This window comes from Rousettus aegyptiacus, unplaced genomic scaffold (genome assembly GCF_014176215.1).
Source record: "Rousettus aegyptiacus isolate mRouAeg1 unplaced genomic scaffold, mRouAeg1.p scaffold_m13_p_1, whole genome shotgun sequence".
NCBI lineage: Eukaryota > Metazoa > Chordata > Mammalia > Chiroptera > Pteropodidae > Rousettus > Rousettus aegyptiacus.
Genome location: NW_023416284.1, coordinates 130,566,434 through 130,588,060, shown reverse-complemented (window position 1 = coordinate 130,588,060; position 21,627 = coordinate 130,566,434). Strand labels below are relative to the sequence as shown.

Sequence of the window (21,627 nt, the reverse complement as noted above, 5' to 3'; positions counted from 1 at the left end):
TTAATGGAAATATATTGAAATTCATATTATTTTGCAATGGTGCCTTATTCACGGAAAAATCTTAGTAAATATTCGTTGATTAAATTTTAATGGGAAACAGACGAAGCTCATCTTTCATGGTGCCACAAAATATCTCCAAAGTTTGAATTTTTTAGAAGGAAGAGTTAGTAAAAATAAAATAAGCAATTAATAGTCATTATGTTGTAATTCTTTCAAGTCTTCAGACAGTCCTGAAGGGATGAAGGCCTAAGAATCATCATCTCTTGTCAGTTTATTGGTTGTGCTCTTGTAGCACACAGTTTATATTTATGTCACTATAGCATTTCCCAGGGTTTAGAGTATGCAGAAAACTTGGCTTCTGTCTCTTAAAAAAATATGCCAGGTCTGTGTAGAGGGCTGGTCATGTACTATCTTTCATTCATTCCATAAACATTTATTAAACACCTATCATGTGTACGGCATCCTGCCATAGTTACATACAACAACAAAAGCCAGGGATAGTCCAGAGACTAACCCTCACGTTCTTGAAACCACTCTCCCAAGGAATGTTACAGATATAGCCTGAGCTCCAGGACAGAGAGTAGCCAGAGCCATAGCCATTTTACTGAGCTGATTCCACACTGAGTTTCTTAAAGGCTTTCAATTTTTAGCGTTTTTCTATTTTTATTTAAATTCTAAAAGAATCTACATATGCGACTTTTTAAATTTAAGAACTTCTATTTATAAGATGTTTTAAAACATCTATTATTTGAAAGCTGACAGTATTGAAATGATAACAGCAAAAGAAGAAAAGCAATAAAGTTTTTCTTATTCTGTTTGATCAAACTTTATTCAATACTGTACATTTCTGAAATGACTGAATTAGAAGCTCTTAAATCTGTCTTTGCTTCTTTATCTATCTTGGGGTGGAGCATAATTGAGGATTTGTCTTTTATTGATTTTTTGTGGATAGTTTTCTCTTATTTTCTCAAGAATAGTCCAATGCTCCTATATCCTAGGGTGTGCTCCAATCTGCTGCTGGTGTTTCTCCCTAAGATCTCCATTCTTGGGGAAGGCAGAGGATCATTAGATGTCTCTGTTCTTCCCAGGACTCAGCAACAGTGCAGCTTTGGCTTAGGAATTGTCCTGTCCTGTACCCCTGGGGTCCCGAGGCCTACACATTTGGCAATCAGCCAGGGATGCCTTGATAGTCTGGACTGACCTTGAACTGGCTTATAGATCTTCATAAAGTAGCCTCTGCAGTTCGAATCAGCCTACCTCAAAGGCCTCATGAATAGCCAAAAGTCTTCAAACCCACTCGGGGAGAGCCCTTCCTCCCAGGGAATTCCTTTTAGAGAATGGATGAAAACAGAAAGTGGATGAAAATGACCCTTAGAGTAACTTCCTCTGATAAGAGCAAGAATTGGCTTGTGCTGGTTGGTTATGCTGTTTGTCCCCTGCCCCACCCAACCAAGCCTGGTACCCACTCTCTGCCCTCCCTACCCAATCTCTGTGTTGGAATAGGTTCCAGGCTTCCTTGTCCTCTGGCTTCCAGTTGAGTTTGGCCAATGGGAGGCACTTCCAGGAGAATGGAGGGTGGTAAGAGAGAGAGAGAGATCAGGGTATTTCTTCCCACTGCAGTTTCCTCTAGGTGAGGTAGTTCTAGCAGTGGCTGCTTCCTCAACAGATGTGGCTTCTGTTTTGCACTCCCTCTCCAGGACTCTAGCTCCCTTCCTTTACTCCTACTAGTTTAGGCATGACGATATCTTTCCATTGTTGCTAAGTCCTATGTTGATTCCCTAAACTCTCCCCATACCTCCGTAAATTGTCCCTTTACATAGTCTTTTAATTTAAAATCTTTCTATAAGCCATCTATTTTTCTCCTGGGAAAGACCTTGACTGATCCAGTCATACCAAGTTATACCACCTCTACCTATTAAATCTGAAGACCTTTCCAATTAGAAGCAGTCACCTCCTAGAAGGTGTCTGTATCCACCTTCAACAAGCACAACTACAAAGTCCAGGACATGAGTCAAAATTTGCTAGACCAGAGACTCTGCCAGGGCAGGAACATTGTTCTGAGCATCTGTGGATCTCTCCCACCCCAGCCTTTGTCATGTACTAGGTGCTCAATAAATGTTCCCTACAGAGATAGCACCCTTGAGCCCCAAGAGCCTCAGCCTCAGCTCCCTTTCTCCTCCTCCCCTCCCACACCACCTGCTAAGCTGCTGGCACCTGTAGGATCTGGATCGCCAGGCTGGTCAGCTGGTTTATTTCTCATTGTTCTTGTCAAAAGGAAGTTCATCCACGTGATTTTTTTGCAGTATCTAGAAAGGGTGGGTACAGTATGTCCTGTGGTGAAAAGCTGGTGGAGGAATGCAGGTTTTAGTCTCCCCCACCCACACTGCTGCTATTCCTATGTGAGAATTGCCCTCTCACACTGTCCCCCTCAACCCCCGCAAAAGCCTTGAAACATTTTGAGATGTGTTATTACAGTTTATGCAAGGAGACAGAAGGAGATGACCATGAATAGCCACTGAGTGCGTTATGCACCTGAGACCTTTTCCAAAACACTGCAGAGGAATTTTTATTTAAGCTAGGCAGCCACAAGGCATGTTATGTTTTCAAAACATTTACATCTAGGTAGGTCTGATTTTTTAATATTCTTGGTCAAAAGCACTTTAAACCTTAAATGCACACTAAAAGGCAATTGCTATGGTGACTGCGCCTCTGCAGTCCATTTCTCTGAGTTTTCTTCTTTGGGTGCTTCAGCATCCACCGGGTGTCCTAGGAACGCTGCTCTGGGTAGCTCAGGAGCAGCAGTGTTAGGGGGATAGCCCACTTGGGACTGAAGCCCTCCTCCATGATTAAAAACTGGAGATGTGCCCCCAAGGTAGGGTGTGTGTGTCGGGAGCGGGTGGAGGGGAGGTTCTCTGGGTATGCAGGCCTCCAGCTCTCCTGCCTGTGCGGGGACCACGTGCAGAAGCGGCGCGTGGGGGCCCTTGGCGCGCAGCCGCGGTGTGTGCCTGCGCGCAGTCCCGGGGCCCCGGGTACCAGGCGTGTTTCTGTGTGCGCTGCTGGGTTGGCGGAGGGCCCCGCGCCGCTCCGCTCCCCCCGTGAGTGAGTGTGTGCGGCCTCGGCCCAGTGCCCGCCGAGTGGTGCCTGCGCCCGGGAGAGCGCGCGCGCGCCCGTGCGGTGTGTGTGTGAGTGTGAGTGTGTGACAGTGTGTGTCAGGTGACTTGAGTCACGCAGTCTCTCTCTCCCTCCTCGGGGAGGAACTGCCGCGCTCCGGCTGAGTCCTCCGCCGGTAGGCGGGCGGGGCGGCGAGGGGGCTCCGGGCGCGCTGGGAACCGCGGGACCCAGACCTGGACGCCGCTCGCCGGGGGGACTCGCGACCCCGCGTCCGCTGGCTCCCGCCACGCTCGGGACAAAACCCCAATTCAGAGAGGTTGCGAGCGGCAAGCGAGGAGGCTTAGCCCCCACCCGGGAACCCCGCCTCTCCCGGGACGGCCAGCCGTGGGCGCAATGAGCCAGGTGCTGGGGAAACCGCAGCTGGAGGACGAGGACGACGACGAGGAGGACGAGCTGGTGGGGCTAGCGGACTACGGGGACGGGCCCGACTCCTCGGACGCCGACCCGGACAGCGGGACGGAGGAGGGAGGTGAGCGCGGGGTCCCCCGCCCCTCCTCGCCCCGCGCGTCCTCAGCCCGCACCCACTCCCTTCCCTCTGTGTTTTCCCGCCCCCGGCCGGGCCAGGCGCGCGGGCCGCGGACTTGGAGCGTATCCAGGAGAGCGGAGTTGCGGGGTGGGGGTGGGGAGGGGCGCCAGAGGAGCGACTGCAAGCTGCAAAATGGGGGAGCCCGGGTGCAGGCGGCGATGGGGAGGGATCGGTGGGGAGAGCAGAGAGAAAGCGTCTGGGCAGGAGGAACGTGCGCTCTCTGGCCCCTTCCAGGGTCAGTACCTCCCCCACCTCTCATCTGAGCTCTCGGAAGGGACTGGGGTTTGGGAAGGGAAGGGAACCGCCCGGCTCGCCCGGGACCTCTCCCTGAATGCTGCTGTTGAAGCCGGGGTCAGATGTCGTGGCTAAAAAAGGCAGCCGGTGGCAGCGTGACTGGCAGGGTCGTCGGCAGCTGCGGGTGTCAGTCTTGTCTCGTGTCGTCGCGGGAGGGGTCCTGGGGCCGCCTAGGTTTGCGGTTTAGGGGCACCGGTGGAGCGGCAGGGAGATGCACCAGGTGATAAGGGAGTCGCCGAGTGGCCACGGGTTTCCTGGGTTTCAGGCAAACATGGTTGTTAGGACACCTTATCTACGCTCAGTGTCACTACCTGGGCATGGCAGTGCCTTGCCCTGGAGTGAGCGCGGGGCCGGGGAGTACATTGCGACTCAGAAGCAAACTGTGTTTGCTATTGAAGCGGGATTTAGTTAGCAATTGTTCAGCTAACTGGGGGCTTTTCTGCAATTAATTCTTAAAGCCTAAGAAAGTTGAGAGCTTTTTAGGATTCCAGAAGGTTTCATCTTTTTTCTCCCTCCAAAGCAAGGAAAAGTCAACAGAAGGAGGCCGATAAACATAACATCTAGGTGAAGCTGTATGCATCCAAAGAAGGAACTAACTTGTCAATTTTTGACTTTGAGGAAATTGTGTAAGGAATAAAAATACCATTGTGACTGTTGATTTTGAAGAACTTTTATTGAATTAATTGAAGCTATTTTAAATTCCCTATACCAAGCTTTTCTCGGGAGAACAGTTTTCATTATTTTGCATATGGTAGGTGCTACATTCAATGAACCAGAATAGGAAGAAAGTTAACTAAACCTGAGCATGGTAGACAGGAGAGAAGCTTTCCAAGTCACCCTTTTTCATCATGGCCTGTCTCCAGGGAGGATTTGTGCTAATTCCCCATTTGCTTAAACTGGTGTGTGCACCTGTGCACTTCTGCCTTCTGCACTCTACATAATTGGTCCCACAGTTGAGCACATGGTTACATTTTTGTAGATAAAGGCGTTCAACCCTTTTGTTGGAGTCCCTAGGGCTACCTTGGTAATTAAATTGTTCAGTCACTTCATTATTATTCAAATTGCTTTTGTTGGCTCCTACCTAGATTCTTGGGAGACTTCGGAGAGATTCAGAATGGAGATGTGTTTGCAAGATATTTGAAATGGTAGACACACAATAATAGGGTGTACTTGTGGTACTCTAAGGAAGAGAAAAATAAGAAAAGAGACTATATCCGGGAAGAAAAGCCCTGTTAATTTGATATTGCCTTGGGGGGCCAGAGAGGTTCCAGGAAAAGCACAGAATCTATTTATTCTACATCTCTTTAAGGGGCACTTTTAAAATTTGATTTGGGGACTTGAAATTGTAGTGAAAGTAAAGTTTTGCTTCAGGGGTGGGATTTCCCGAACAAAGGGCTTCTGCAGAGCCTGGTGTTGGATGCTCCCCACTGCTCTTAACCTAAAGGCAAACCCTGCCATTTGATCATTTACGTGATAAAATCCTCCCTTGTGAGTTCTGGATCAACCTGGAATCTTGCTATAAAAGTATTGAGTATATTTATGCAGTAAGAGGAACAATAAATGAATTCTTGCTCTCCCAAATATTCTCAGAAGACTTCCTCTATTATCTCAGGCTCCTGTTCTTTCCGCGTATTCCTGGCTTTGATTTGGGGGTTTAGGCCTGAATCTAGAATTTCCATCAGAACATTCGCACTCTAGAGTTGCGGATAGGCTCCTTGGTCAGTAGTTCTAGCAAAGACTGTCCTTGACAACTGTCAAGTCAGTTGATATGGTCCTGAGGAATCAGGATGAGGAGAGAGGTTGGGAGTTCCCATTCCTGGGACCTCAGGGTGCCACCAGAGGTTCATCCTTATTTCTAATGGGCCCTGGGCACGTGTTGCATTATAATTCTTTGTTACTTTGGGTAAAATTTACATTTACTTACTCTCAAACTTAGAAAAAAATGGAATGTTGGGAAGAAAAAGGACCAACTTACTCTGAGAAAGGATGAATATGGTGCACTTTGAACCATAAGCAAAGCTTTTCTCTGATGAACCCTTCTCCCCCTTCACCTTCCTAATGGACTCGGTTTAGTGCCTGTGCTCGCTCAGTGGAGACTTGACACTTCCTCCATGAGGTTCAGAAATCTACCCTGACTGGTGGGATGCAGGACTGACAAGCATTGCTGTGCAAAAAATGTGGATTGAAGGTGGATAGTGTGATTTTTTATTTTCCTTAGTGTTAAAAGGAACCTCTGATCTTATTTTTAAATTGAGCAAATTGTGAGTTTTCCCACATTGTGCTAAGTTTGAAAACGTAGTGCAGCTAAGGTGAGATTTAAATTGCACTTCCCTAGTCCGCACTTAAAATTTTATTCCATGAATACCAAGAGTGTTCCTGGTCACTTTAGTGATTTTTTGACACATGGTTTTTAAATCTTTAGTGAATTACTGTGCTTTAAAAACTGTAATGACAAGGAAAGCAATTAAAAGTTGATATTTAATCAAAAAGTGAGATTATTTTTTTTCCCAAAGTCCCAATATTTAAAGGAAACTTGGCTAAGACAGCTGCTCACCCACAGTTCAGCTAAGTGTGGTCTTGTTTCTGTAGCAGCCTGAGTACCGTTTTAGGGTCTGAGGAAGTAACAATTTAGGTGGTTACTGGAGGCAAGAAAAAAAAATTCCAGGGACAGCAGGTGGTACTTCCCTGATGGATATAAATATGGTGAATCCAGCAATTCACATCTGTTAATCATTAGTGTCAGCTATTTTTTCCCCCTTAAAATGATTTAAAGATTATTAGTAAGTTCATTTTCACATTGTTCTTTGATAGTAAGCAGAGATTGTTCTGATATGCCAGATGACTTTTCTGCAGCTACAACATGAGCTATGAATGAGCAAGGTTTTGGAGAGGGTCGAGTTCATGGAAATGTAGGTTCCTTTCCTTGTAATTCTGCCTTTTCCGAAAAGAGTTGAGATGACTATAACCCTGGCCATAGCTAATCTCTTGGGTTCCCTTCTGGCCTGGAAATATAGAGATACAGAAGATTTGGAATAGAAGGAAATACAGAATAGTTTAAAATGGTATGACCAAAGTCATACCTGAGGCACAATGCTTGTTTGAATGCATATAGTTAGAGAACATATTTTTATATCAGATGCTTTGTAAACATGTTTCAGTGATTCATTGTATCAAAGAATCTCGATTCTCTGTTCTTACGAGAAATCTCTCCCATTTTAATATTAGAACAGACATAGGGTAGTCTAATGGATATAAGAGGGAAAAACAGCAAGTTCTGATAAGGGGTATGGCTCTGAGTTTGAAAGATAAGTTTTTTCAATCCCCAGGATACCTTGTCTCTTTCAAAGTTCACTCTGCTTTATTCATCTCCAGGTGGTGGTTGTTGGTAACATATCTTTCACTTCTTACCATAGCCATTTCTTTTCTGCTCTTTTTTCTTCTTCTCTACCTCCTTTTATTCTTCCTTATATATGTATTTTTTTAAATTTCTTTATTCTCCCTCTTCTGCAAAAGCCCTGAAGCCCTCTCGTGACAGTGGCTTTCCCTTGTTTTGCTGTAACACTCAGAACAAATAGGTTTCCCATTCCTGGCCTAAAGCACACAGGGACCCGGTTGACATCTCCTGAGGACCTCTGGGGAAGATGCCAGCTCGATTTCTCAGTGTGTAAAATAGAGACTACATAAAACCAACCTCGATCACTCTCAAAGTGATTGTTAAAAAAAAGTTCACAATAACACTTCTTGTAGGAGCATTGGCAGATCAGAAAACATTAGAAATGTTATCTAAGATATGTGTAAAGAAAGTATTTGTTGATGAAATAGTGTTTTTTAGTTACTTGCCCATGTGTTGTGAGATTTCATAAAGATTTGGTCCTTGCATATAAATAAAAATAAATAAAAATCACCTTTATGTCTTTGAAAAGATATGTTCTATTTGCATTTGTTTCTCCTTACTAAATAGTTAATCAAAAGGATAGTGAATGTTCATGATTTTTCCATAGTCTCATTAATGATATTAGTATGCATATATTTAATTCCCTCTTGGGTTGGAATTTCTTACTGAACTCCTGGGTCTTGAATGTATAAGTAGTTTTATTGATTGAAAATGTAGAGGACCACAGATAATGTTGCAAATGGAAACAAACCAGAGGTGTCTTCCTAAAACCATAAGTAAATAGAACCTTAAGACTTTGTTGACCCCACTGAATACTAATAGCTAAGAAATTCTAACTTTCCCTTAAGACTGAGTGAGCCTTTCATAGTAGTCACATTCCAAAAAAGACCCCCTTGTTACCTAGGCTTGGGCTGGGAAAATATGTGTGTGTGTGTGTGTTTGCATACATACTTGCTAATAGTGGCTGATAGGTGAAGAAATAAAGACTCATGGACATGTACAGGGTCACACAGGTGGTAAATGGCAGAGCTCAGACTTGAACCCCGATCTGGCACTAACCTAGTATTTTTTAAACCATTTTACTTGCCGTCAGATTGCTACCATGTTACTCTAATTCTTTCACTAAATCTTTGTTGTATTTTCCCATTTTGGACTTGTTTAAAGGTGTTACCTCTTGGAGAATTTAGTTATAATAGCTCTCAGTTGTATAATACATCAGAATTTATGAAGTACATTTCATATGAAGTCTCATTCTCCCTTGAGCTCAGGAAGGCAGGGCCAGCCTCGTTAGCACTGTGTGTGGGTGGGAGGGGCACACATTGGGCTTCAATTCCCATTTTCCTTATTTCTGGCTCTTTTGTTGTGATATTCCCAGCCCACAGATCAGCCAGGTGTGGCCCAGGTGGCCTTGTGGCTCAAGGCGCAGCTCCATCTTTCTCTCCCTCTGTATTCACAAGGCCTACAGGTTTTTGACGGGGCTCTGCCAGTTACTGATTAATTAGCCTGCAGGGGTTAAAGGCTGATAAGAGCCAGGTTAGATGACTCCTCCCCATAATGCTGTTCCTTGAATGATTGAGTTCCTCTGGTATCTCCAGCAGTCTAGTTACAAGGCTGGGTTGTTTGGGGGGAAATTTGGCACTGACAGGACCCAGTGCAAAATAGGTAAGAAGTATATTCAGTGTTTCTAACCACAGTAGATAAACTTTACCTGGGCATAAAGCTCATCCTCTTGATTCCCAAGCACTGTTTGGGACCAAAATCAGTTAAGAAATTTCTTTTGAAAGCTTCAGTTAATTTAGCTTCAAATTCTGTTCACTTTCATTCAGCCATCCCAACCAGCAAACACGTATTGAGTATTCATTGTGGTAAGCAGTGAGGCTTCAGTCTTTAACTCTGTAAAGAATAAACATGATCAACGTGAAGATTAGAGATGATACTGCATGCTATGCAGGTGCTCAGTAAATGGTAACCACTGGGTGGTAAGAGGTTGTCACATACATTGGTTCGAGCTGTTTTATGGTGGCCAAGGCTTAAACCTCTCAAATGTGCACTCACCCTAAGCCAGCAAGATCAGGGACAGAAAGGACCATCAAGGCATGGGCAGCTTCAGCAACTTCAATTTCCACTTCAAACCTGTCTGCAACCTCAGTTTTATGGCCTTTCTGAACCCCCAGATCCTTATCTCAGCTGAGCCACAGGCCAACAGACATACCAGACCAACCACTTCAAATAAGTATCCATTCCTTCTGCTCATTTCCATGGGTCCGTGCCTTAGTTCTTTCATTTCTCCTTTATGTCCAAAACAACTTCCTACTGCTGTCTGGAGGAAAAACTTTTCCTCTATTCTCTTAGGTTCTGAATTGAGGACCTGCAAATTAAACCGACAAAAGACAGATTAACAAGAGAAAAGCAGATTTAATTACGTGCATGAGGGTTCACACAAAAAAATGCCACTCAAGGAAGTGGGTAGAATTTGGGGCTTATAGAGCACCTTAACAGAGGATGGGGACAGAGGGGTACTTCTGGGAGAACAAATAACTTCTTATAAGGGGGTGGGGAAAAGGACACTGATGGAAAAACAAATGACTTTGTGAAAAAAAATGAATGGGCCCATTGGAAAATAGTAGGGCAATGTGATAGTTTTGTGACCATGTCTGTTTGAGTGTGATGCCAACTTATCTTCTGGTCTCAGTCTCCAATAAGAGAAAAGATAAGAGTTGCTCCTGGGAAGGAGATTTATGACAATTGAGTTCTTTGGGGAGGCTCTGCTTTAGGCAAATAAAAGATTCCAGGAACCCAACTGCCTTTTCCTCAAAACAATTTTTATGCCACAGTGGCTTATTCTAGACCCCTTCACCATCTCCACACTGACTCCCTCTAGGGAGTCTGTTTTTGAGAGAACTTTCTGAAGTGTAAATCTGATCACGTTAGTCTCCCCTTAAAATCCTTAGTGATTTCCCCGTGGCTTTCAGAGTAGAATCTACGGTTCCTAGCATCTCATTCATGAGCTAGCCTATTACATCTCTATATTGTATTTTGTGTGTATGTATGTGAGGGAAACACAATAAACAAGTAAACAAGAAGACACAGAGTAAAAAGACATTATTTCTTATAATGATAAGTACAATTAAGAAGACCCAGGCTTATTAGGAAGCAATGGCACCTGGTTTAGATCCATGGAGGTAAAATTGCCTCTGGGCTGAGGGGAAGCCTGCCAGGTGCAGGGAGGAGTAGGTCCAGACCCTGAGGTGAGAAACCAGAAGGCCTGTGTGGCCACAGCATAAGGGAACTGTTGGGGAAGGTGAACCAAGCTTGGGATGTAAAGGGTAGCCCACACAGGGCCTTTTGGGCAAGAAGGCCTTTGAATTTTATTCTAAATGCTGTGGGAAGCCACCGGAAAGTGCGGAGCCTTTTCTTGCCTTTAAACTACATTCCCTAAACTCCAGGAAGGCCAAAATCTCTTCCTGACATGACCTTTCCCTCATTCATCTCTTATGCCTCCTCTTCTTTAAGACTCAGATGTTGTATTTCTCCTGGGCGTCCTCTCTCTGAGCCCATAACACCTAGCTAGCAACGAATTGTCAGTTTTTCTTGTCTATTTTCCCCTCTAATCGCTCAGGGATGAATCTTTTCTTTGTGTCTGCAGCCCCTGGCTCAGCCCTGTCAAACACTTGGCAGACTTTCAGGGAACCTTTATGAAACAGAACAAACTGCCCTCTTGTAAATTTCACCTCACTCCTGCAACTTCCTCCAAGCCCTGCTGGAACTTTTAAAGAGCCCTCTGTGGGATTCCATCTAGCCCCAAATCCTATAGTTCCTTTCTGATTTCCTTTTTTTTTGTTAAAAAAAAGTACTAGCCCTTTTGTTGCCGCTTTCCAAGCAGCTATCATCCTTCATTCTCTTCCATATTTTCACCTTTCTTAGGTTGTTCTTGTGAAACTTGAGCGAGTAGGTGACACTCAAGGAAATGTTGGTGGAGACAGCCCACCCATCCCCAGGAGGCCAGAAGGTTAGGGTGTTTCCTGTCCTGATGTAAGCCGCCTGCTCCCGGAGCGGAATGACCCCTCTGAGAAACTCTGAGAAATCCCAAAAGGTTTCAGAAGTCGAGATACTTGAGGGAAAAGTGGGAGAGGATTAGAGGGGAGATTTTTGTCAGCAGTCCTTTCTGAGGTACAGCAGTGCTCTACCAAAAACAAAAAAAAGTGCATTTATATTGTGAACCACCATCTACATATGTATAAGTGAACTCAAAGAGTTTCACTAGCAGTATTTACTCTTATTATGCCTGATATACTCTGATATGTCCTAGTCTCTTCCTTTTTCATTGTTGCAGTTATTGTTTAATGCCATCTGATTGGTGGCTAAGGACTCCACCACAATCCAGCGCTGTGACCTTGGGCAGGTTCCGTCACACAGATTCCTCAAATGTAAAACAGACTTGTACTTCCTCTTGGGGTGGATAAAGTTTGTAGAAATGTCTAGTGAGGTCCCTGGTACATAGTATATTTCCATACACACCAGCTAAACATGATAAAGTGAATCCGCGTGGGTCAAAAAGGTCTACATAGTTGATGGTACGCTTGCTAATCTAGTTGCCATTCCCCAGTTGTTTACAGATAGTGGCCCCTGCTAGAATTTGGCAGGGAAAAGGAAATACTTCCATCTGTTTGTGTGTGTGCGTGTGCGTGTGCGTGTGTGTGTGTGTGTGTGTGATGGCTGTTCGTGTATTTTGCTTCCCAGTCGCTCTATGTAGGCAAACATTGCATATATAGCCCCTCCTCTTCATGGTAGTTTCTATGACTCCCCCACTCTCCCAGGGGGAATGGGTCCAGCCTCCAGGGCAGCAGCGTGGATGATCATGGCACACAGACTTGCAGACCCTGCCGAAAGTAAGTTAAAACATACACCAATATCCAGCAGTTATAAGTGGGGAAGAAATAAAGACATAAACATTTAAATATGTTTTTGTGCTTGTACATAATTTAATGTGGAGTTTTGCTTTATTTTATTGAAGGTAATGCACAGCAGAAAAAACACAAATGAATAGACTTTGGATGGGCCAATCCTCAGTATGAATGTTACTTGACCTTCCTGAACCTGTTTCTTTACCTGTGAAATGGGGATAATAATATCCATTCTTCAAAGAGTGTGAATGGGATGAAGTATGTATAGTCCCTAGTGCAGTGGTTGGTATATAGAAGGCACCTTTATAGGTGGCTGCTCAGAGTTTTCATTGCATGCCTAGTTTCCTGTTCCACAATGTGCCTTTGCTTACATTTGGGTTCCCTGCCCTTGGAGGGCTTCTCCCACTCCCAACCTCATCCAGACCCTGCACTGCTTTAAGTTTGCATTCCTCGCCCTTGTCATCCCCTGGGTTCCTCCCCACAGCCCACTGGGCCTTTCTCCCCTACTTTGGATTGATCGAACACTGTTCGGGAGGTGATAATGGAGCAACTACAGCTCTTTAGGTTTCCATTCTTGTCCTTAAGAGTACATTTTTTAATATAACTGTATTGAGGTGTAAATGACAAAATGCATCTTTTTCATAATTTTTGTTATGTGCGTATACCTGTGAAACCATCACCATAATCAAGAAGAACACATATCCATCACCTCCAACAGTGTCCTGGGACCTTTTAGTAGTCTGTCTCTCTGACCCTTCCTATTACCTCTTCCATTTCCTAGGCAGCCATTAATCTACTTGTTTACAGTTTTTCAAACTTTGTGTAAATGCAATTATAGAATATCCTTTTTCAACTAGCTTCTTTCACTCAGCATAATTATTTTGAGACTCATCCATATTATATGTATCAATAGTTTATTTTTATTTTTTTATATCGCTCAGGTACACCACAATTCACCTATTGATGGACATATGGGTTTCTAGTTTTTGACTATTACAAATAAAATTATTATGAGCCTTTGAATACAAGTTTTTATATAGACATATGCTCTTGTTCCTTTTGGGTAAATATCTAGCAGTAGAATGGTTGGGATAATGTAATAGATGTTTATTTAACTTTTTAAGAAACTACCAAACTTTTCCAAAATGATTGTACCATTTTACATTTCCACTAGCAGCATATGAGAATTGTAGTATCTCCACATCCTCGTCAACACTTGTTACTGTCTGTCTGCTTAATGTTAGCCATCTCAGTGGGTGAATGGTAGTATCTCATTGCAGTTTTGATTCATATTTTCCTGATGATTAATGATGTGTTGAGCATCTTTTCATGTGCTTATTTACCTTCCATAAATCTTCAATGAATTGTCTGTTCAAATCTTTTGCCCTCCCTGCCTTTTCAGTTGGGTTTTGTTTTCTTATTAATGAGTTTTTAGTGTTCTCTAAATATTCTGGATACAGATCCGTTATCAGATATATGATTTGCAAATATTTTCTCCGAATTTGTGGTTTGTCCTTTTTTTTTTCTTTTTTAATAATTTTAACAGTGTCATTTGAAGAGCATAAGATTTTATTTTAGTAAAATCCAAGCTATCAGTTTTGGGGGAGGGTGTCATATCTAACTTTGCCTATCCTAAGGCCATAAATATATTCTAGAAATTACATAGTTTTAGGCATTACAATTAGGCCTATGATTTGTTTTGAGTTCATTTTTATATATTGTGTGAGATATGGATCGAAATTCTTTGTTAGCATATGGATATCCAATTGTCCTAACACTCTGGTGAAAACGATTATCCTTTCTCCGTGGAGTTGGCTTTTCATCTTTGTCAAAAATCAGTTGTCTATGTATGTGTGGGTTTATTTCTGAACTCCCTATTCTGTTCTAGTGATCCGTTTGTCTACCTTTGTGCCAGTACCACCCTGTCTAGACTAGATTTTAAGCTTCTCCAAAATAGGAACCATGTTTTACATATCTTTTTTACATGTCCAACGAACAGATTACCGAGCAACTATATATATAATATTGAAAAAAAAAAATACAGAAACCTTAATACAGCCATTTAAAAAGAAAATGTGGAGTCGAATTCACAGGGAGTGTTTAATATTTTGAACCTGTGTTTGGCATATAAAATCAAAAAAATATAAAAGATTTTCAGTGAGCTTGTATATCTTTGAGATTTAACTTAAAAGTCTGAATTTGTAAATTAAAGCATAAAACAGTATGTCATTTGTCTTCTAATCTCGTAATCTGTCTTTCATGGCTCCCTATACTTTAACTTTTTTCTTTTTCAAAACTAATTTTAATTATATATGTATGTGTTTCCTTTTAAGAATAGAACCCAAATCCCATTAATGATTTCCCTAAATTCTCCCCCCCCCCCACCCATGCTTTGCTGTTTGCTTGCATCCTTCTAGACCTTTTTCTAATATTTTTTACTGGTTTGACATGATTATTTTTAAATTAAAAAAAAAAGATACAAAACTATGCTTTTCTAACAAGAACCATAGTGTTCTTTTACTTACCTTTTACCTACCTATTATCACCAGTCTCACATGTTTACATTGTCAGGAATTTTAATGTCTTTTTTTTTTTAACACCTACGACACCTGGTCTTGCTAGGTGGTCTCCCATCCAAGTACTAACCAGGCCCGACCCTGCTTAGCTTTCACGAGCAGACGAGATTAGCCATGTTCAAGGTAGCATGGCCATAGGCAGGAATTTTAGTTTCTGATTTCTATTTAAAAATTTAAAGTCAATACTTATATAAAATTAATGCGTTTCACTAAAATTTATTTGTTTTCCATTGCTTTTTGCATTGCACTATGTTTAGGGTGTATCTTTTCTTTCAGGAGTACATCCTTAAGTAATTCTTTCAAAGAGATTAAGCGAGCAATAAACTTTCTAAGTCCTTGGATATCTGAAAATTTCTTTACCACCTTTGAAGATTAGTATGGCTGGGTATATAAATCAAATTCAAAGATATTTTCCTCCTGTCTTTTGAAGATCCTGTTCTATTCTCTTTTTCCATCTCATGTTGTTAAGATGTCTGATGTCTTTCTGATTCCTTTCTTGGTAATTGTTTTCTCTTTTGAGTTTGAAGGATTTTATTCTTGATGTTTTGAAGTTTTACTATGATTACCCTAGGCGTGGGTTTATTTTTGTTTAAATTTCTCCCTTTTAACTTGTGGGCCTGTTCATTTTGAATTTTGTTTTTCCTTAGTTTGGGGAAGGCATATCTATTTTTTAGTTAAATATTGCTTTCCCCTATATTCTGTATTTCTTCGTTTTGGAACTTCTTTGGCAGGGTAATGGAACTTTAACTTTTATTTCATACTTGTCAGTGCTTTATCCTTTTGTGTACTGCATTCTGAGAGAGTTTAACTTTCCAATTCACTGTTGTCTTCTTTATCTGTGTTTATTCTGCTTTTCAATCCATTTATAACCCCTTTCCTATAATTATATTTTTGTTTCCAAAATCTCTAAAGCTCTTTTTCATGCCTGCTCTTATTCTGAAACTGCCTGTTCTTATTTCATGAATGTCATATTGTCTCTTATCACTGTTTCTTCTAATTACACTCAATTTCTGTTTGCTCTGATTCCATTGTGAACTCTGCTTCTCCAAGTGTACATTCCTCCATTTGTTGAGTCTGTGTTCTCTTCTATAATCTGGGCTTTCCTCAAATGTTTGGCATTTGAGGAAATGTCCAGAGAGAAGATGATGCAGCTTCCACCTCTCGAAATCCATGCACATTGTAGTAAGAGTTAGGGAAGGTCAGAGTACTTGGAGGGCCGTAGCATGGGTGCTCCCTGTTCCTTTTAGGCATCGCTAACCCCTGGGGCACTGCTTTCCCTCTCATACTTAAGCTTCTACATTCACTGCTCCTGCCTAGAACATATTCTAGAGTACATGTAGAATGGGGTTTGGTAGACAGGCAGTGGTGCACAGAGTTTATCTCCTTGACTCGTCTCACTTTGATTCTCTAAATAACGACCCCGTTGGTTGTCTTCTTGCCCTTTCCTGTTTGGGCTTACACTAGTTCTACCTTCTGCAGCAGAATCTTTCCATTCACATCAAAAAGGGGATGCAGGTTCCTGCTTCAGTCTGATCTTTTGTTTCTTAGGGAGTTCTCAATAATTCGTCATCTTGAGTTTTCTTTTTGTTTCAAGCTCAGCTGAGCTTGAAAATACCATGTTTATTTGTTCATCTTTTTATTGTTTATACCTTCTCTATTATTTTTAGGGATTTAGTATGGGAGGGAAAGACTGCAACATGTTATATCTGATATTTTGAAACTGAAAGTTCTGGGATTTTTTCCAATTCATGCCCTGGTTTTTCTAAGATTGATTGAAATGGTAATATTAAAAGCGAGCAGCATATAATCGCTGATGAAGAAGAAAGCTGCGGACCTTTTGGGTGATTTTTACTTCCATACACTGCTTCTATTGTGTATCATCAGCAATTTGTTGGATTGGTTTAAGTTGAACTGGAAAAGTGCGTGTGAGTAGGATGGGATGAGATATTGCTTATAATAGAGTAGTATCAGTATATATCTACACCTGCCTACTTTATTCAATTTTTGTTTTACACAAAATGTGTGTATTTACCTATACCTATTACAAATTCAAATATCAATATATAATAGTAAATGAAATAAACTAAGATATTAACATGTTTTTTTTTAAAAAAAATTGTTACTTACAATAGGGAAATGAAGGATTACTTTTCAGTCTCTATTGGATTAGGCTTAGACTGGGATCAGGGACTGAGAAAGACATAAAAGGTGTAGTTCAGAAGGAAACAAAAATAAATTTAGAAAAACAATTTAATTTATGTACAAAAATGTATATTTGCCAATATTCTGCCTTTTTTCTTAAAATATTGGTTTTCTTTCTTGACCTTTCTCCAAGTTTTATACTGGGTCTTTTGTTTATTATTTATTTTGGTCAGTCATTAAGCTTTTTTTTAAAAAAAGGAGGTATTTTACATACCATAATATTTGCCTTTTGAAAAAATACAAATCAGCGATTTTAATGTATTTAGAAAGGTGTGCAATCATTTCTCCTGTTTAATTCTAGAACATTTTCATCACTCCAAAGAAACCATATACCCATTAACAATTACTTCCCGTTTGCCCTTCTTTTTACCCCCTGGCAACCACAAAGTACCTCTTGTCTCTAGATTTGTCTATTCTGTACATTTCGTATGAATGGTATCAAACAATATGAGTTTTTGTGTGTCTTGCTTCTTTAACTTCCATTGTTTGTTTGTGTTCTGGCATAAGTCAGTATTTGATTCCTTTTTTTACGGCCGAATAATATTCTATTTTATGGACATACCACATTTTGTTAATCATCAGTTGATGGCCTTTGGGTTGTTTCCACTTTTTGGCTATTATGAATAATGCTGCTGTGAACATTCAGGTATAAATCTTTGCTTGGATATATGTTTTCACTTCTTTGACTATATTCCTAGGAATGGAATTGCTGGGTCACATGGTGACTCAGTGTTTAACCATTTGAAGAAATGCCAAACTTTTTTTTCAAATACATTTTCACCAATAGACTATGAAAATTCCAATTTATTCACATCTTCACCAACATTTATTATTGTCTTTTTTATTATAACCATCCTAGTGGGTGTGAAGTAGCATCTTATTGTTTTGATTAATATATCTGTAATGGCTAATGATATGGAGTATCTTTTCATGTGTTCTATTGCCATTTGTGTATCTTCTTTGGAGAAATGTCTGTTTAGATTCTTTGCTTATTTTTTCTTCTGTTGTCCTTTTATTGTTAAATTGTACAATTTATTTTTTATATTCTGGATACTAGATCTTTATCACATAAGATAATTTGCAAATGTTTTCTCTCGTTCTGTGGGTTGTCTTCACCTTCTTGATAGGGTTCTTTGAAGCACCAAAGTTTTTTGTTTTGATGGAGTCCTGTTTTTTTTTTTTTTCCTGTGGTTACTTGTGCTTTTGGGGTCATAGCTAAGAAACCATCGCCTAACCAAAGTCAGCAAGATTTACACCTATGTTTCCTTTTAAGAGTTTTATAAGTTTACTCTTAAATTTAGATGTTTCATCCTTTTTGAGTTAATTTTTGTACATGGTATAGGATGTGTTCAACTCTATTCTTTTGTTTTTGTATATCCAGTTTGCTCTAGCACCATTTGCTGAATGGGCCTTATTTTTAATAATCATTTTAGATCCTTGACCTCATTTTATTATCATATCAGTGCTACAAGGTTTTTATTGTCATTGTCAACTCCATTTTAGGGGTTTTGAAACTGAGTCTCAGAAGCTAAATATCTTGTCCAAGGTCTCACAGCTCAAACCCCCGGTCTTGTTGACTCTAGGCCTTCACATTTAACAAATAGATGATACTTCCTTTCCTTCTCTGAAATGTACACACTCTTAGTCAAGTAGAAATACTGCTTAGAAATTAAGTGGTTGTGTAGGACTAAAGAACATTGGGGAACTGACACGAGATGTTTCAAGAACAAAGATAAAAGAAAGCCCTACAGGGTTTTGAGCTTTTATACCAATTCCTATTTTTATCCAGTAATACCTAATTCCTTTAGGACCCGTAGCAAAGCATTTTAGGATTGAATTTGCATTACCAGGGACAAGAGCAATGCTGACCTTGAGACCTTTCTGTGATGATGAGCATATTCTATATCTGCGCTAATCTTGCAGTGATTTTCGCACCTGAGGAACTGAATTATTTTTATTGTGGTAAAACATACATAACTTACAATTTACCATTTTAACCATTTTTTAGTATACAGTTCAGCAACATGAAGTACATTTGTAGTATTGTACAGTCACCACCATCCACCTCCAGAACTTTGTCATCTTTCCCAATAGAAACTCTGTACCCGTTAGACACTAACTGTTCATCCTCCCTCCCACCCCATCCCTGGAAACCACCATTCTACTTTTGGCAGTCTATTAATTTGACTGTTCTAGGTACTTCATGTAAGGAAGAACTGGATTTCTAATTTTAATTTAACTAGTCACATATGGCTAGTGGCTACTTTACTGGACAGTGCAGGCTTAGCGAGGTGTGCCTCTCACAAAGTTCCCATCTGCTTTTTAATACATTCTGAGTCTGAAGCATCTAGAGCATGCCCATTTTCCAGGCCTTTGTGGCATGCGAGAGCTCTGGCCAAGAGACGGTAACAGAGAGAGGGGTAACTCAAATGAACAAGAATTTCTTTAGTGCATAGAGACCCTGACGATCTTGGCAAAGAAGGACATTGCTCTGAAATGCTAGCACTGGATTCTTTCCCCAGATGGTCTGCTCGAGGAAGTCTCTATTCTTCAACCTCTAGATTCCCTACTCATGATGTGGAACTGTACAGGTTTTCTGGCGCTCTGAGATGGTGTGAGAGGTAGTGAAACAGCATTGTCTAGTGTTTGGCGCTTACTAAAAGCTAGCCCCTCAAGGAGTGGGCTGATATACTTAGCACTCTCCATATTTGGGAAAGTGGCATTGTCAGAATCATTAATCACATCTGAAGCGGAAGTGAAACTCCTCTGATTAACCGCTGTGAAAGCATCTCACCCTCATTCTTGTTTTGTGGTTTCTCCAGTTCTGGACTTCAGCGATCCCTTCAGCACTGAGGTGAAACCGAGAATCCTGCTCATGGGTCTGAGGAGAAGCGGCAAGTCATCTATTCAGAAAGTTGTCTTTCACAAAATGTCTCCCAACGAAACACTGTTCTTGGAGAGCACGAACAAAATCTGCCGGGAAGATGTTTCCAACAGCTCCTTTGTTAATTTTCAGATTTGGGACTTCCCAGGACAGATTGACTTTTTTGACCCTACATTTGACTATGAAATGATCTTCCGGGGAACAGGAGCACTGATTTTTGTCATAGACTCCCAGGTAAAGCTCAGTCTTGGGTACCACGGGACTGTAGGCCCCTCACCCCACATATGTAGCCTCCTCCTCCACCCCTCTGGGTTCAAACAGTTTCCATTGTAATGGTTTCCATTTGGTCATTAGAACTGGGAATAGGCCTTTCTGCCGAACAAGGAATTTCTCATCTGGGGCTCTCAGGGTTTGCAAAGGAGAAAAGGCTCCCTCCATGCGGCCCTGATCAGCAAGCAGTGACGATAGAGATCTGTGACCCTGTGTATATCTCAGCGAATCACAGACCTAGGAAACCTCACAAATGGAGGCGAGCACCATACAGGCCAAGGACAGCAAATACGTGTCCCCCCGCTAATACTCTTGGCAGACATCTATAAAAGATCACAGGTTCTCTGCAACAAAAGTATGTATATAAGTTTACATTTAAAAATTTTACTATTTTCTATAAAGCTGAAGTTCTGGGTGAAATTTTTTTCCCAAATTAAATTATTATAATTATTATTAATACACAATTGGCTAAGATAGCATACCTACTGTGTATTTTATAGGTAAATATTAAATATAAAAAATAAAATTTGAGATAAATATTTCTTTTAAGAAAATGGTATTTTTCCACTTAATTCATGTATCGATGCTTGAAAAAGACAGGATTTGGCCTCAACTCTATTTTTGTTTTTGTTGGTATAGCTATAAGTACTGAGTAACTTGTTCACATCAGTAAGTATGTAGATATAGGATGAATTTTGCTAGCGCATTCACTCAATTACTTAAACTCCTTCTCAGTTACATTCCCTAAATTGCCCGGTTTTCTATCATGAAAAACTATTTTTAGTAGTTTATCGATAGACATGCTGAAAGCAAAGAATTGAGATCCCCTTGACTGATGAAGAGCCATATTACCCAGGCATTAGAGTCATTCACTTTATCAGTTATTCAAACCAGCCTTCCAAATGGTCTCTTTGGCATCCTGGGCCTTTCTCCTGTTAAGTGAGAATAGGGCCACTTAAAGGAAGAGAAGGAAAGGAAGCAGCAGGACCACAGGTGCATCTCAGGTAGGTCATTATAAGAAGATACAGGCAGCAGGATTGGGACATTGATGCTCTGCCAACTCCCCATGTCCGGGTGTCTTAGAAAATGTCCCTGATGCAAGGCTCAGCCTGAAGGCCCTCCCAAGGGCTCTCTTTTGTAGCTGTGGGGGAATAAAAGGCAGTAAATCCTACAGGAGTATGCTAAACCAACTCTAAATTCAGCGTGAGACATTTTCCTGAAACTGTGGACCTACGATCAAACAGGTGGGCTGAATATTCCCAGCCCCAAGAGGCACCAGTGTAGTTGAAGGGAAAGGATATGAAGACTTGGTAATAATGGTTCTAAGCCCATGCTTGGACACTGTTCTCTGAGAAGACCACTGAAGCTTGAGAGCGTCATATATTCACTCATGGAACTAGGTCGCT

General features: G+C 41.2%; 1 protein-coding gene across 2 annotated transcripts in view; it reads left to right on the top strand.

The window, feature by feature from the left end:
• The first annotated feature begins 3,151 nt into the window (after positions 1-3,151).
• RRAGD (Ras related GTP binding D) overlaps positions 3,152-21,627 on the top strand; it is a 43,067-nt gene continuing 24,591 nt past the window's right edge. Inside the window, exons 1-3 of one of the 2 annotated variants that reach the window (XM_016140614.2) lie at positions 3,152-3,640; positions 12,203-12,274; positions 19,890-20,185. In XM_016140614.2, the coding sequence (XP_015996100.1) occupies positions 3,505-3,640; positions 12,203-12,274; positions 19,890-20,185 (504 nt within the window). In that variant the 5' untranslated portion in view covers positions 3,152-3,504. The remainder of the gene's footprint in view (positions 3,641-12,202; positions 12,275-19,889; positions 20,186-21,627) is intronic. The other variant, XM_016140615.2, reaches the window with a different exon arrangement.